Source organism: Numenius arquata, chromosome 14 (assembly GCF_964106895.1).
Source record: "Numenius arquata chromosome 14, bNumArq3.hap1.1, whole genome shotgun sequence".
NCBI lineage: Eukaryota > Metazoa > Chordata > Aves > Charadriiformes > Scolopacidae > Numenius > Numenius arquata.
This window is the reverse complement of record NC_133589.1, coordinates 12007130-12022611: the sequence shown is the minus strand read 5'-3', so window position 1 is coordinate 12022611 and position 15482 is coordinate 12007130. Positions and strand designations below refer to the sequence as shown.

The window sequence follows — 15482 nt, the reverse complement described above, 5'->3', positions numbered from 1 at the left end:
CAAATTATGAACAAGGTATTGAAAAATGAAGCGTGGTTCATTTTTTGCTTTTTCTCGTCCCCCACTCCCCCCCAGATCATCATTCTGTTCATCCTGTTCTGTAGAAACGGTGCTTTTTGCAGACTTTCGTTACTGGTCTGACGCATTATTTATTGTCGCTGTGGTCAGTGGAGTGTTTGGGGACGGCCCTTAGAAGAGCAGGGCTGGAGGGTTGGATGTTTCTGTTGCCCCAGGAGCTGGCTCCCCCTGCTCCTCACCCAGCCACACTGGTCTGCAGCACCCCTTGCCCACCCTGACCGGGCTCCTGCTGAACTTCATGGGTTTCAGGTGCGGTTTGGAGGGGCTGATGGAGTTCTTGCCCCTAATGAGTATCCAGAGGCAAACTGTGCATTTGCATAACCCAGGCCCATCTCCAGACATCTTTCAACATGCTGAGCACTATGGCTGTAGTTTAAAATGTTTATTGGTGTTTAAATGGCTTCTTTATCCCCTGCTATGTTATTATGCAGCTTCTAGGGCAGCCAGTACCTGCATCCATTTCAGGTTTGCTGTCTACAGTTGGCACGTAGTTAAACTCTCCACTCTCCTCTATCCCTAATGGCACTGCAATTAGCTGAAAAGTAAGGCAGCTTTTCTGAAACTTTTGCTCTATTTGCTGATGTTCTGTTTTGGTCCTGCAGCTGTCACCTCAGTATTTTTTGAAGGGTGTTCAGTGCGCTTAGCATGCATTGAGCGACTGGCGAGAAGACTATGCATTTTTATAATCAATAACAACTGGTATAAATCATCTCTGTCAAAAATACTTCATTGTACAACACCTCTGTAGGTAAGGAGTCATAAAATTATTACACAGGCAGACTTGATTTCTACCATGTTTTATATAACAGCATCTCATGTGTGTGGAAATCCTAACAATTGTAGGCATTTTCCTGACTAGTGTGGGAATCCTGTTTTACTTAGTATTTGTATAGAACTGCAGTGTAAGTGTTCAGAAAGCAAGCGCAGCCTGAAGCAGCGAACAGAGGAGAAGGGAGGCCAGCTGCTATTTCTGTCTCTGGGAACTACAGCAGCCGTTTCAACCCAGCCAGTTCCAGCTCTGGGAACTGAACTCTGGTCAGTACAACTTCATTCTTACAAGCGATCAGTAAAAACATACTCCAGCATAAAAATAAGGAAGTCAGATGTTTATTAGCATTATTTAATAGTTCAGAACACCATTTCAATGTTTGCATAATATACAAAGACATCTGAAGGATTCTGCAGTGTTACCTTTTTTACTAAGGAATAATACTGTGGGGAGAAATGCAATGCATTTTTTAAATCAATAGACCTACAATATAGAAAGTAATTCAGCAGATGAGACACTCGCACACCAGTGTCTGTGACACCTTACGACTGCTTTATGGCTAGGATAGGCATCGGTCACCTTTTCTCAGCATGTGATCTGAGCTCTGAGAAGGGGGTTCTAAAGACACAAAGGCAGAATGTGAAACTGCTGAACAGAACCCAAGGCGGCTGATTCTCGTTTAACAAGGTACACATTAATAAGGGAAAAATCGAGCAGCATAAAAATGAGAAAATTATTAAATGCTTTAAATTATTTAACCATCCTATTTCTGTCTTAGCCCTCTTGCATGTTGGGTCACTTCCCTGGAAAAGGGGCACTTTCTCCAGAATTTACTGAAGAGCTCGGTTTCAGTTCTGGAGAAAAAAGCAGTCAGCATCTCTGCACAGGTTCACAGCTGATACGCTGCTTTCGCAGAGCAAAACACTTGTATTTAATCTGAGCTGGGAAAGACCTTTTGTCATCTTTTAAAAGTGTTCACGCTATGGCTCGAGGCTTGCGAAGAGGCTACTTTGCCAATGAATGGGAGAACTTTTTTTTTTAAAGTAACTGATACTATTAGTCCAGTTTCTTCTGGTTGTTTACAGTTTCTTGTCTCTGTACTGAAATCATTCCTCTTACCCTCAGGTGTTTCTGGGTGAAAAGCTTATATTCATAGTCCTAACACTAATTCATTCACTTTTTACTGTTCTCCCTACTATTGCTTCTAGCTTGTCCACCTAAAATAGCCGTTTTATTTTGGGTGCTGAAAGGGTTCTTCCATCTTCAGGGCTGGTATCTGCCATCGAGAACTGGCTCAAGCTGAAATGAAGAAGAGATGAAATCCAGGTAAGTGGTTAGTAAGTAAGTACTTAAAGGACAGAAAGTAGAAAGCGACGTGTAATACAAGCTGTTATGCTGAATTATGAGAAATCTGTGTAGGGAAAAATAGTATCACATTTACTTATGACATCAAAAAGCTATGGGGAAAAGTATTCTAGCATTTTAGATACAGTTTTATCTTAGATGCATGAAACTGAAATAAAGGTGTATGGTTCTATCTTGTTTGATGATAAATTCACATTTTGGAGGAAAAGAGTGGCATTATTACTAAAGTTTATGGGCTTTGGCTAGTTCAACTATCCAGTGGAAGGGTCTTGGTAAGAGTGAGCTTCTAGAAAGTAGTGCAGAGGCAGCTGTTACTGACTGAAGTGTTCTCTTGTTCTCATGACCTTTGATGGCTAGAGGTTACCACGTGTGACTAGCCTGGCCATGACAAATTCCTTCACAATATCAAACCTGGTTCTCCCTTACTGCAGTTTGGGCTGTTTCACTTCCTTCTCTTTAGTGTGCTCACTTATTTAAAAGACTTACTGAACTCATGTCTATCCTCAGCCCTTCAATTCTTTTTCCTCCTAGAGACACCTCTGGACTTCACTCAGCTGGTTCAGAACTTAACTACAACATGGTGTCCAAAATTGGATGCATAACATAAGCTGAATAGAAAAGAATTATTTCTTGTCTTAAATATGTTTATTCATCTCTACATCCCAGTATACTTTGCTTGTTTAATAGCATGCTTTAATAGCATGTTATTGTTGTTAACAGAGCTTGTGATCCACTGTAATTCCAATCCCTTTCCTCAGAAATGGGATAATGTAAACTAGCAGCACCAGTGGACTTCAGTCTTTTGGCTATTCTAAAACTCTGTTTTCAACTGAATAGTCAGGCTCAAATTTAACAAAATTTGTTTCTGTATTTCACAAGAATATGTTGAGGAGTTTATAGGAACTGTTGGAGCTAAACCCACTTACTGCCTAGAAGATACTGCCCAGAAATTTCATGGTTGTCTCCTGCTTACACACCGGCCGAGCTGAGTCTGTAAGGCAGATGATGACGTGGCATGACTGACGCAGACGGGAACATATGCATGTGGTGCACTTACATATATGTGAGTGTTCTTTTCCTAGGTTTTTATTTTATGGCTAACAGGCATGTACAGACACTTGATAGCTATTCCCTTCCTTAGTGGGTGAGAATTCAGCAAATACTTCTAAATATTTTATTTTTCGGCATACCACAAATATGTTTGTAGTCACCAAATCACCCTTTTGAGGTGGTAGTACATTTACAAATGCAAATTAATATAATAATTCATTGCATATATTAAGAAACCCCACGCTGCATTCTCATTACCAAGCTTTAGCAAAGCACGGAGCATAAAAGTTAGGAATGTAAACCCAAGTGCTTCATTTCAAGCAAAGGCATAATTGTATCTTCTGCATGATCCCATCATTCACCCATAGGGTAAATGTTTCCACTGGAGTCTTGTAAAAATGTTATTTCATCTTAAGCTATTACTTAGGCAAGTGTGTCAGTCATCAGTATGACAGTAATTTGTATGTGTTTCCTTTAATGTTCTCCTTACACAAAAAGATACAAGCATATAGCAAATTTTAGAGAAGGCTCCTGTTTGGGGGGGGGGTCTAAACTAAGGAATAACATAATGCAGATGAGTAAAATACTAAGTTTTAGGGATGTTCTTGGTCATCTCTTAAGACAGCAATATAGGATGAAGTGGTACAAGTTATCATTGTTGATGTATCATTATTTATATAGCAATTTCTAGTCAATAAATATCAAAGTTGAAAGAAGGTACTGAATGCAGAGTATCCAATGGAGACAGAGTTTAATAAAAAACCTGTAGGAAAGATCTATAGTGCAAATTAGTGAATAGACGTAATAGAGAAAATGCCAAAATCTACAGCTGCTATCACCCTTCAATGGTAAGGGGTCTCAGATGACCACAGTTCCCGGCACCACCAGCTGTTCCTTCCTTGGGTACTGGTACTGCACAACCCTAACTGGGACTGGAGTAAGGTAACGCCGCCTGGAAATGGCAACTGGGCAGCTGAACTGTGCAGTAACTCTGCAGTAGTAATAATAATAATAATAATAATAATAATAATGTAGTGACTCTGAAGAAAATAAATAAAAGGGGACTAAATTTTATTACAAGTATTATGGGGCTGTGGACTTCAACAGGTTTTTTTTCTGTACACAAGAATTCTTTCCTTAAAATTCCACCCTTCCCAAGTAACACAGATGGAGGTAGCAGAGCACGACTCCAGTCTATTTTAGAGCGGTACCTGTCCTCATCTAGTTTCTGCAGCAACGTGCAATGCAGCAGTGTGCTCATCATAACCAAAAAGTGTTGGGATCTGTAACGGATTTCCACAACAACAGAAATGGGTATGGATTGTCATGCCAAAAGTTTCAAGCCAGCACTCCTGCTCTTTTCAGGCTTTTCAGCTTTCTTTGCATTTTTAAACAGATTCCTGGAAGACAGCTGCATTAAAATACAAGTATTGATAACCTTGAAAGTCTAGATTAAGGAAGATAGATTTTATTAAAAGAGACTAAAAAGTACAAAAATAGGTCACTATGTTCAGTGTGTCTGTATAATATTATTGCTGTTAATTTGAATCCAGGTGCATTATTCAGACAAAAAAAGGTTTGAAACAAACACAGTATGAGAAGTGGAACTCCTGGGGACAATCACAGCATATTCCACAAATATCCTTCTGCCTCCTCCTACACAGGAAACTGGGAAGAAGTTAAGAAAGTCATTAGAGTACGAATGGGATGGGCTATGGTGTGCCTCTGTGTGAAGAGCAGAAGGGGTGGGAGAGACAAGGAGCAAGAATAATAATTCCAGGAATAGGCCCATTTTTGCTCGTGCCTATGGTTTTAGTTTCTCATGTGCTCTTGAATAACAGGGATGTAACTACTGGAGCAATGCAGTCAGAATATTTGGGATGAAAGAAACGAGACTTACCACTGAGGAGGCATTTCCACAGGGACAAAATTTCGGTTGCACAAATGAACAAAAGCCGCTGCTAAGCTGCAGGCAGCCTCCAGCGCCCGGGAGCCACAGGAGTCAGACCTGCACATGCTGTAGAATGGTTCAGGGTCCACCTGTGACACCAGGGGCAGTGGTCAGAGGAGCAGGGTGCAGGCCTGTGCCTCTCCTGGAGACCACAGTCTGGTAATACAGCTGCAGGGGAACTGAAGAGCAAGTTTGATTTGTGTCTCCCTCCCCACAGCCCTTGTTAGGACCATTCACAAACCTTTATTCTTTACCTAATATTGAGAGGTTTATTTGTATTTCCAAATTGTAGACACCTGTACGCTAAAGAGTGGTGCAAAGCCATACCACCATTTTGTGGATGTCAAAGACCTTCAGTTTATATTTATGGTGATACAGCACCTTTTTTTTTCCTGACTGGATTGTTGCTCTGATTACTTCTAAAGTTATCCGCAACTAAACTTCTAGGTCCTTGCAACAATTCTGCGTGCCCCCTTGAAGTGTAACAGTTGGTTGTTAGACAGTCCTTTGGTGGCTGACTTTATACTTACAACTTTGAAGCAGTTCCTAAGAAGTGAATGTGATTCTTCAAAAAACACTTCACAGATGTTTTGCTTAGCGGTAATTGGACATGGCTTCGCTTTCTTCTGTACGAGACTGCACTTGCTCACCTGGGAAAACAGAATTACTCAAGTTGGGGGTGTGTGGGGTTTTTTTTAAACATTAGTGTTGCATGAATTCTTCATATTCCCAGTGTGAGATGGAAGATACAGGCAGTTCAGTACAGTGCTCTGATTAACATTTACATTAATACTAAGAAGTACCTTGTGTTCTTCATAAACAAAAATGTATGTCTCATAAATAGTACAGATTACAGACATTGTTTCCTCTGTCTATTGATTTTCTTAGTCACTGAAGGATGTTGATGTGTGGCTGCTGACATAGTCTGAGTTTAGAGTTCAGCGTGAGGGGACACTGGCAGCACAGAGGGACTGACCGCTTTTATTTCGGGCTAAAATACCTGCCCAGATCTAACCTGATTGTGCTTTCGCTTTCTGTGTTGCATATAGTTGTGCTCAAACTTCTGCTCAGGATGGATTTTTGCAAGCTCCCTTTTATCGGTACAGCTGAATACACTGCCTCAACTGGGCATTTCCACCGTATCGTCTCTTCCTACCACTTCAGCAACGTTTCTAAGACTTGGCACGAACTCCTGACTTGGCACATTTGTATTTCTGGCCATGGCTTTAAGGGTGTGTGACAGCAGTACGTTCTGGCCAGTCAGTCTGAACAGGGTATGCCTGCAAACAGCACAGAGTTCATCTACGGTCTAGAATTTTTGGTGGCAGTACAGAGCACTGCAAAGATGCCACGGCCTACAAATGGAACAGACCCACCAACAGCATCAGCGCAGCCATGCTGCCATCAGCCATTATGCCACTTCAAGGTCATACGTGATTACCCAGCTAGTTTATGACATGAACTTTATTGCTTTTGATTGATTATTATTTTTAATTCAAGGTCACTGGGTAGTTTTGCATTAGATGGTTGCTTTTTTATGAATATATTAGAAATTAGTATTTGGAGCAATTAAGAAAACTATAAAGTCAGTCATGTCATGATCCCGCCCCATTATTAACATAAACATAGGCTACAAACTCATTAGATATCTCTCTCCAACGGCAAGGAAAAGTACAAGATACTTGAAGCAATCCTCTTTTTTTTTTTTTTTTTTTTTCAAATACTGACATAAAGCTGAAAGTAGCAGGATTTCTGTGCCCAGAACCTGGACACCTTCTGGCAAGAGAAGGTGAAGGGGAGAGTCACCAAATCTTAGTAGTAATAAGATGCTGGTTTCTTTTTTTTTTTTTTAACAGATTCTAAAAATTAGGCTTCAAGGGATTTATATTATTTTCAGCTGATGATAAACTACATGAATGAAGGTTAAGTCTCTTTGAAGTAAAGAGGTATAACCTTACTGATGTAAGAGTTACCACATTTATGTGTGATAGTTATAGGAACTCCTTTTATGCAAGTTAGTAAGTGAATGAGCAGCAGCTAACCTGCCAAAAAAGTCTCCGCGCTTAGCAATATGGGGATGGAGAACAACATTACTAGTTACTGCCTTCTGAAGTTTTGTTTCTTGATAAAATGAAAAGCAGGAAGAACAAAAAAAGTGAAGAGGCTCAACATACCCAGCTACAACAAACGGCTCTAAAGAAAACTCCAAGGAGGGAAAACTCCCAGGTACAAACTGTGACCTGACTGATGAACATACGGATTTGTCCCAGACTCAGTACCGCCTGGCTCTGTATTCCAGAAAGAGGTGCTCTAAGTAAGAAAACATCAAAGACACTTGGTTCCAACACCAGTTTCTTCTAATAGCAGAAGCAGCCTCGCTGTTTTACCTTACCACTTAGGCCAAAAATGCTCAACGCCCACCTACAGGGAATTCTTGTATGGTTTGTAGTAAATACATGCAACCTTTCCCTGTTAAACACAGGAAAACAAATTATATACAGCTTGCTGCTGTTTTCACTCTCTAGCTTTAGTTCATCTAAGCCACATGTCGGACGTATGCCGGACGTTGCCTTCGTGCCCCAGCACCACTGGTATCTGCAGAGCAAGAAGCCCTTCAGCTCCTTACCTGCCAGCTCTGCGTGAACTCTTGCACGTTGTCAGTGAAGGAGCGATTAGGAAGCATCCATTCATTTCCAGCTTCATTATCATTGGTACCAAAAAGCCCGGCTGAAATACCTGGAATGAAATTGAAATGGAGGAAGTTATCACAAGTAGACACAGGACCATTTTAGAAGCTGTCTCTGGGCTCTGAGCATTCTGTCCAGCAGAGCTCAGCTGTGATGTGGAAGAGGGAATGTGTGCCCAGGCATCCATTATGGATTTTTCTCAGATGCGTTGCCATCTCATTTGTTAACTGTTCATTTGCTGCTCCTGACCAGATCAAGACATCATATACATTCTCTGTAATCTCAGGGGTCTGAGTTTTAGAACAGCGTGGGGACATGGAGAGGAATGTATTCCAAGTACACCAAAGCCCTGGAAGCTTTTAGGCCTCCCTCCTTTGTGCTGTTGCAGGTTTGACAAGATAAGCCTGCTACAGAGGAGTGATTCTCAGGCAGGGTTTGGGGTTGGGCTGACTGCATCACATCCACCCCCCTTCTATCTGCTTTATCGCACCGGAACAATAGTAGCCGAGGTAAACACTGGAGCAGTACATACCGTGCTTTATTTGGCAGTAACTGGGAACGCCTGAGGCCATTTCCAGGGTGTGTGTAAACGAAGAGGGGAAAAGCAAGTGAAAGACAACCCACATGCTGGTACTACAGATGATGGTAACTCAAGAGATACAGAAAAAATGAGTAACAGCTGACAGAAGCTGTATGATGGATACTCACCATGGTGCCAGCCAGCCAGAGTGACAGTACACAGATCATACTGAAAGTCACAAGAGACAGAGACTCCTTTCTGATTAGACACTTCTATTTTGTTGGTTTCTCTCCTTGAATTAGTGCTATTCATTTGAAGGGACTGATCCAGTACTTGGCAGTTCTCTTCCATAAAGGAAAAGTTATACATCTTAGATATCTGTTTTAAAATGAAAATACAATTTCAAATACGTCACAATGAAAGTTCAATGACAGGCAAAGTCAGTCTGGCTTTGCAGGTGGGATGGGGTCAACCTTGCTCAGCCCAGAGTTGGGGAGTAAGAGCAGGGTTGTGTTAAACTTCTGAAAGATCAGGAAAGCCCACAGCCTCCCAGGTGCACTGAGGCTATGGGTCCAGCCTGCTCTCCGGCCTGCTCTAACTGCATTTCTCCTAGGCCATAAAATCACAGAATCACACGAGTATTTTTGATTGGATGGGACCTTTGAGATCATCGAGTCCAACCAACAAAAAAAACCCCAAAAAAACCAAAAACAACCCCCCCCCCCAAAATCCCAGAACACCAAACACCAAAACCAAACCAAAACAAACACCCACAACCCCACACCCCACCCCACCCACAAACAGACACAAACCAACAGTCTCGGGCACTAGACCATGCCCTGAAGTGCCACGTCTACACGTTCCTTAAATACCTCCAGGGATGGCGACTCCACCACCTCCCTGGGCAGGCTGTTCCAGTGCCTGACCACCCTCTCAGTAAAGTAATTCTTCCTAATATCTAATCTAAACCTCCCCTGCCACAACTTCAGACCATTTCCTCTGGTCCTGTCGTTATTCACTTGGGAGAAGAGGCCAACACCCACCTCTCTACACCCTCCTTTCAGGTAGTTGTAGAGGGCAATGAGGTCCCCCCTCAGCCTCCTCTTCTCCAAACTAAACATGCCCAGTTCCATGTAAAAAGAAAAGCCCATGTAAGAGGAAAAGCTGAAAAGTTCATTGAGCAGCTCATTTAAAGCACCCAGTGAGCAAAAAGGCAGCCCTTGAATTAAAACTGTTTTTGTTTTGAGTTATTTCCTGATTAAAAAGGGGTTACTTTCTAGCACTTAGATCTGAGAGCTGTTCTGATCTATGTTTTGAGCATTCATATTTTGAAGACTTTTTTTTCTTCGTTTTGTTGATTGGCTGAAGATAATTTCTGGTCTGGAAAGGAAAAATGGTTGACTTTTCCCCCCTACCTTCAGTCTTGGATAGATACTGATCACGGTCTGGTTCATCTCCACATACAGTGATCTTGAGTTACCGGTTTCCTCGTTTAGTATTACAGTGAAAGAATCATGAACAAAATCCTTGGCAAGAAGTACACTGCACTTTGATGCTAAATCATAAATTCTCCCATCAAAAGTCATAAGATGCTTGGTCCCCATTAACACGGCATGATCTAGAGAATGACATTTCAGAAGTGGCATCAGTGAGTTTTCCACAGAGCAGTAAGTGCTGCTACTTGCATACTCAACACAAACAGCTTCTGGCTGGCGTACTCTTAAAATAGTTTCTCAAGCTGTTACTACATTTTAATTAGTTACAAGTTGCTCTGCAACAAAAATTTCTCCTGAAAGGGAGCAATCTAATAATTTCTTTTTCATTATAGATCCACCTGAGTGTCCTAAAACTTTGAGAAACAAGAATTAGGATTCAAAGCTCATCTTCATTTGTACTCCTGCTACTTGACAGTTTTATTTTTAAGCCCCCCCATACACATTATACATTTCTACGCAGAAACCGGCAAGAATATTAACGGCCTCCAGAAAACACCCTGGCAAACCAGAGCATCAAACAGTCGCAGCCCAGGATACCCTGCTGATACATCACTTTCTCTATTTGGTCATTAGGACCTGCTTTCAGTGCCCTCCGTTGGGTCTGCCTACTGGGAGGAAGCCATTAAAAATGGCTCTTTCTGGAAAAGCCATTATCTATAAGGTACAGCTGGGACTGTTAACGCAGCCTTCTAGCATTTAACAATGCTTTTTCAGGTAATACCTCTAAGTCTCTGAAGTTTTGGTACGACTGAGCTTTTTCATCCTGAAGTCAACACAAGTGATGTCACCAGTTTCAAAGTATGGCCAAAATGTCCATGGTACGACTGGCACTGAACCAGAGCAACAACTCACAGGAGCGTAACAGATAAAACAGATAAATGCCACCGGCTGATTTCTAGTCCCAGCAGTAGGAAGTGTAGAGAGTTGCAAAGTTTGCATGAATATCAAGTAGAAGCGTTTATTGCATGTCAGCTTTACCCAAAGTGCTGATATTATACATACAATTATTGTTCTACAAGAAAGTATAAAGCTTATAAGAAAATTATTAATTTTAAATACTACGTAAATGAGTATTCCAAATACAATTTGTAAAATTTAGAACTAAATGGAAATAGACCCAGTTACAAAACAAAGCAGTACTTTGAAAGGGCTTACATTCAAAGGGACTCTCCATCATCCTCCGTTTGAATCTATAATACTCTGCAACTATGTTGATATTGTAGAGGTCTTGGAGAGGCCTCATTAGCTTTTCTTCAATGAGATAATTAGTAATATTTGCCAGATCCAGGGAGCGGTCTGCTTTAGGAAGTACTGGCAGTTTTACTGCCACTGAACAGTTCCTGTGGAATACAAACAAAACAGCACGTGCCCTTATCTGCCAAGCTGATGAAATGCAGTCACTTTATTATTAGAAATGTGGAAGTGAAATATTCGTAAGAACTGCAGTCTGACTAGAATGGCAAACCAAAGCTATGCAATGGCTAAGACCTGCAATACACCACACTGTATAAGGCCAGTTAACACAGTTATTGCTATTCTCTTTGGGGCTGAGTAGTTTCTTTTGAAATGCAGCCTGTCCCGGTAGCCAGCAAAAGTGGACATTATGGTGTTATGCCACGTGCCCAAAGCAAAGCATGGTCGGGTGGTTGCCCGCAAGGCTCAGCACACAAGCTGATACAAAGACTAACTATGCACACACCCGTTTAGAACACTACCCAGCAGCAGGGATCCTGCAAAACCCAGCAATTACCTGGCTGAAAAACTGTAAAGGTTGAGTAAAGGCTTCCGGATCTTGCTCACAGCCCTAGAAAACACGGCTTCTGCCCACCTGAGCATCTGCTGTGTAGCCTGTTGGAGAGCCAGAAAAGGAGATCACAAAACTGTACAGCTTCAGGGCAGCGTCAGTACTTGATAATGAGTGTTAAATCAATAGTCAGTGAAGCAGCACTTTAGCCTCTCTTGCATTTGTCACTTGCCTGACAGCATCTTGTCATTTGGAGGTTAATATCCAGAGGAGAGTCACTAGTAACTACAGCAACAAATAACGGACAGAAATATGTCCTTCCTAAAATAACATTAACTCAGTGAAGTATTGGTATACTTCAAGTAATGTGCTTCAGTAGCTTGCAAAGGATTGGTAGTGTTGTTAATATAAATTGGCATCGTGATATATTCTTTACACTTTGCATTTAAACTAGAAGACCCCAAAACTATTTGTACGTTATTTATTGGAATCACAATCCACCCTCTCTATGGAAGAAAAGCAAAAGCTACACAATTGACAGATAACTGCTCCTGCGATTTCAATTTCAACCAAAACTAGAAAAGCAACCTCTCCTCTAGCTGAAAAAGTACTGCTTTCAAAGCAGGACAAATATTTTCAACAACAGCAAATTAGCCGTGCACAAGCTTGTTATGTGGAAAGATAACCACATTATTTCCATAAACAAAAACATTTAACTATTTTTGTGTACCCACAGTTTGAACTATGGGTAAGTTAAACCTCAGTTAAGCTGAGACTTAAATTTATAGGCCTTGCCTTTAAAACCATTTAAAATGGAGAATTGAGTTATACCAACCATATCCAAGCCTGCTTTCACAGCCTTTAATGCCACCTGGATTGGTTCCATTAGCCACACATCTTTTATGATCTTGGGCAAAAAAGCCTGGATTTTCTTCAGGTACTCTTCCGTCTTCTCTTGCCAAACTTCATCCAGTGGCTTCAAGGTTACATCGTAGTAGGCATCCTTCAAAGTCGCTAGTGGCTCTGAAGCAAACAGGTTACATGAAACAAACCTTAGCTAAGTAACAAAACACTTTTTAACAAAGTGGCTGTTTGTTTCCTCGTTTCCCCACGGCTTCCAGCATAAGAGGAAGGGACACGGAGAACAGGAAAAGGCAGCTTTGTTTTCATGGCAGTTGGGCAACAGCCACGTGCACGGACACAGCGTTATGAAAAACTACAAGAGGTATTTAGCTATAACCCTGATCCACTCATACACCTCATAAATACATTGCAGCTTTCCAAAAGAAACGTAAGGAATGCTTTGCAATACGTGACACCATCAGAGCTGTACAGCTCAGCCTGCACCTGCTCAAGGAATAAGAGGACAGTTCGGTCACAACTAATTTCTAACCCAGTTTATCAACTAAATCCCACTTTTGAGTGGAAAGAGTCTAGAGATAAGTAGCCCAAAGTGAGGGTTTAATCTTGTGAGAACTGAAGGCGCTCTCAGCTAATTACAGCTGACCGCATTTCTCAATGGCTGCGATATGGGCCATAGTCCAGCTGAAGAGTGAGTTAGAGGCTACTGGACAGACTTGGAAAAAACAGATGAAGTGAAATCCGATTAGTACAAGCATTCAGAACTCAAGGATGGATATGAACAGTCCTTTGGGAGGAAATGCTTGCCAGGGAACTGTTAGCAGAAATGCTTCAGCTTAGGAATTAGGGCTCTGTTCTTATCCAATTGAACCCAGACTCCCGCGTCCAAGAGGAGTCGTCAGCGATTTCATTAGGAAGGTGGTGACACTGAGGTTACTTAGAGCTTATTGCATCAAGGTTCCCACTCTGTAAACTAAGTCAAGGTCAGCACTTTTTGCTACATCAAAATAGAAACATTTGTGCTGCTCAGCATCTTTTATACTCAAGTTTGTTTTGCCCTGCACCGACATTGTCCATATTCTCCTTGCTTTGCACAGTTTTGCTTACTTTGCAATTCATTCTGCATTTGCTGGACAACATCTTGAATTTTATCCAGGTAAAGCGGGACTTTGCTTCTCAGTATGTGTCTGATTCCACTTTGCTTCCACACCTGGGCGACAGCTCTACCCACACCGCGGAGAAATCCTGCTGCCTTTTGCAAGGCTGTTGAAGGCCAGCCCGCTGCTTCCGAAAGAAAGTCAACTTGCTGCACCTACAGTGGTTCCCAAAAAAGGAGAACTATCAAAATACATAGTGATGACAACCAACGCTTTGACTCCATTCCAAGGCAATTCTGAACTGCTCAGTGTTGGTGCAGAGACATAGGATCTGTACCATGAAACAGGCTTTTTGTCTACGTATGAATTGCAGGTTAGCACAGGGTTAACCATTTAAACGTTTATGCAAAACAAAACAACTGCACGCAATACGATTTTTAATTAACACTGCATCAAAGTTTCATGGTGCTTTCACAGATGACGTGCAGATACTTACTGATCTCCTCAATCTCCACATATATCCATCAAACTTCTTCAACTTCTCCATCAGCTTGGCTTTCAGAAGGCTCCCAATTTCATTTAGTTTGTACTGTAAGAAGATGATTTAAAAAACTGAATTTATGACTTAGAATTGCTTGTGCTGGGTCCAACTCACTCAAAGTTTGTAGCAGCTTAAATGCCAGTAATGATCCACAGTGGCCTCCCATTTCCCAGGGGAAATGACTTCTGTGTTCTTCAATGGTTAGAAACGGGAACAGAAGTGTCTAAGGATGAAAAACCAAAAAGCCTCCTTCAAGCAGAGAGTATGTGAAACCCTATTAGAAGTAACAGCACATTCAAGAATTCTAATGTGAGTTCTGTAACCAAGATGCTGAGCAGCCCTGGCACATTACTGCGGCTCTCGCTTTATTTACTTACCCTCTTCACAGGATACACCCTTTAGGAGAGGGTCCCTTCTTTTCTATGTTGAACTTTTGGTATGGCTCAACTTTTTAATTCTCACCATGGTATCTTTTTGCACCCAAGTGAAAAATAATGTCATTATGAGTTTAAAAATTGCATAATTCTCCTTTCTGCCTGGTTACTCACCAAAATTCATACCTGAAGCCTACCTGGAAGACGCTCCATCAAAATGCCAAGATTCAACAATATTCTGGAAAAATCACATTGAAATTAAATGCTGCTGAAGGGTCTCACCTCAGCCTTAAGAACCGGATCCCCACATCCATGAGCCAGAAAACTCAAGCTTCCGTTAACGGCTGCCAGAGTCATTTGTCCCACGTTTTCTTGCCTTTCACCATTGATGTTGAGATAGGTAGTAATGGTAGCCATCTGTTGCCCATCAGTACAAGCACTGACTTCCATTCCTTCTTCCAAATTGCCTTAGAGAATTAAAAGAGAGTGCTCTGCTTACAGGAACAACACTGACAGACACTGTTTCAAAGTCAGCTTTTTAATTACTTGGGGTCTGTGTTAGGTGCTTGTGAAAAAAACAAAGAAGAGATAAACAGGAGAAAATTAGATCAGTGTCAGTGTTTGATTTTTCTCTTATGTGTGGCCTGTGAATGATTTACAAATACAGATTTGCTACTGCAAAGCGAGCACTGGATTAATATAAATCTAAGTAAGTCTCTCAGTCGCAGTGATTTGCAGCCTTTTTTCTACTTTAGTCTTTCACTGTCCCTTGTTGATGATGTTTCAAAACTGCTTAGACCATAAATGAAAGTATGTCAGTCAGTCATCCACCCATCACACACACAACTTGTTTCTGTGCAAGTACTGATGACATGAGCAGAAATGGTTCCCAAACTGCACACAGAATCTGGGTTGAGAGAGTTGAGCTGAATCATTTCTACAAACTTCT

General features: G+C 41.5%; 1 protein-coding gene across 1 annotated transcript in view; it reads right to left on the bottom strand.

Moving 5' to 3' along the window:
• Nucleotides 1–5158: 5158 nt before the first annotated feature.
• The window catches only part of LOC141472004 (uncharacterized), a 91855-nt gene continuing 81531 nt past the window's right edge, over nt 5159–15482 (bottom strand). The window contains exons 59-69 of the mRNA XM_074158756.1: nt 14816–15000; nt 14115–14207; nt 13629–13833; nt 12496–12683; nt 11667–11764; nt 11072–11256; nt 9836–10038; nt 8609–8798; nt 7840–7949; nt 5744–5863; nt 5159–5302 (exon numbers count right to left, since the gene is read on the bottom strand). Of these exons, the coding sequence (XP_074014857.1) occupies nt 5159–5302; nt 5744–5863; nt 7840–7949; nt 8609–8798; nt 9836–10038; nt 11072–11256; nt 11667–11764; nt 12496–12683; nt 13629–13833; nt 14115–14207; nt 14816–15000 (1721 nt within the window). The remainder of the gene's footprint in view (nt 5303–5743; nt 5864–7839; nt 7950–8608; nt 8799–9835; nt 10039–11071; nt 11257–11666; nt 11765–12495; nt 12684–13628; nt 13834–14114; nt 14208–14815; nt 15001–15482) is intronic.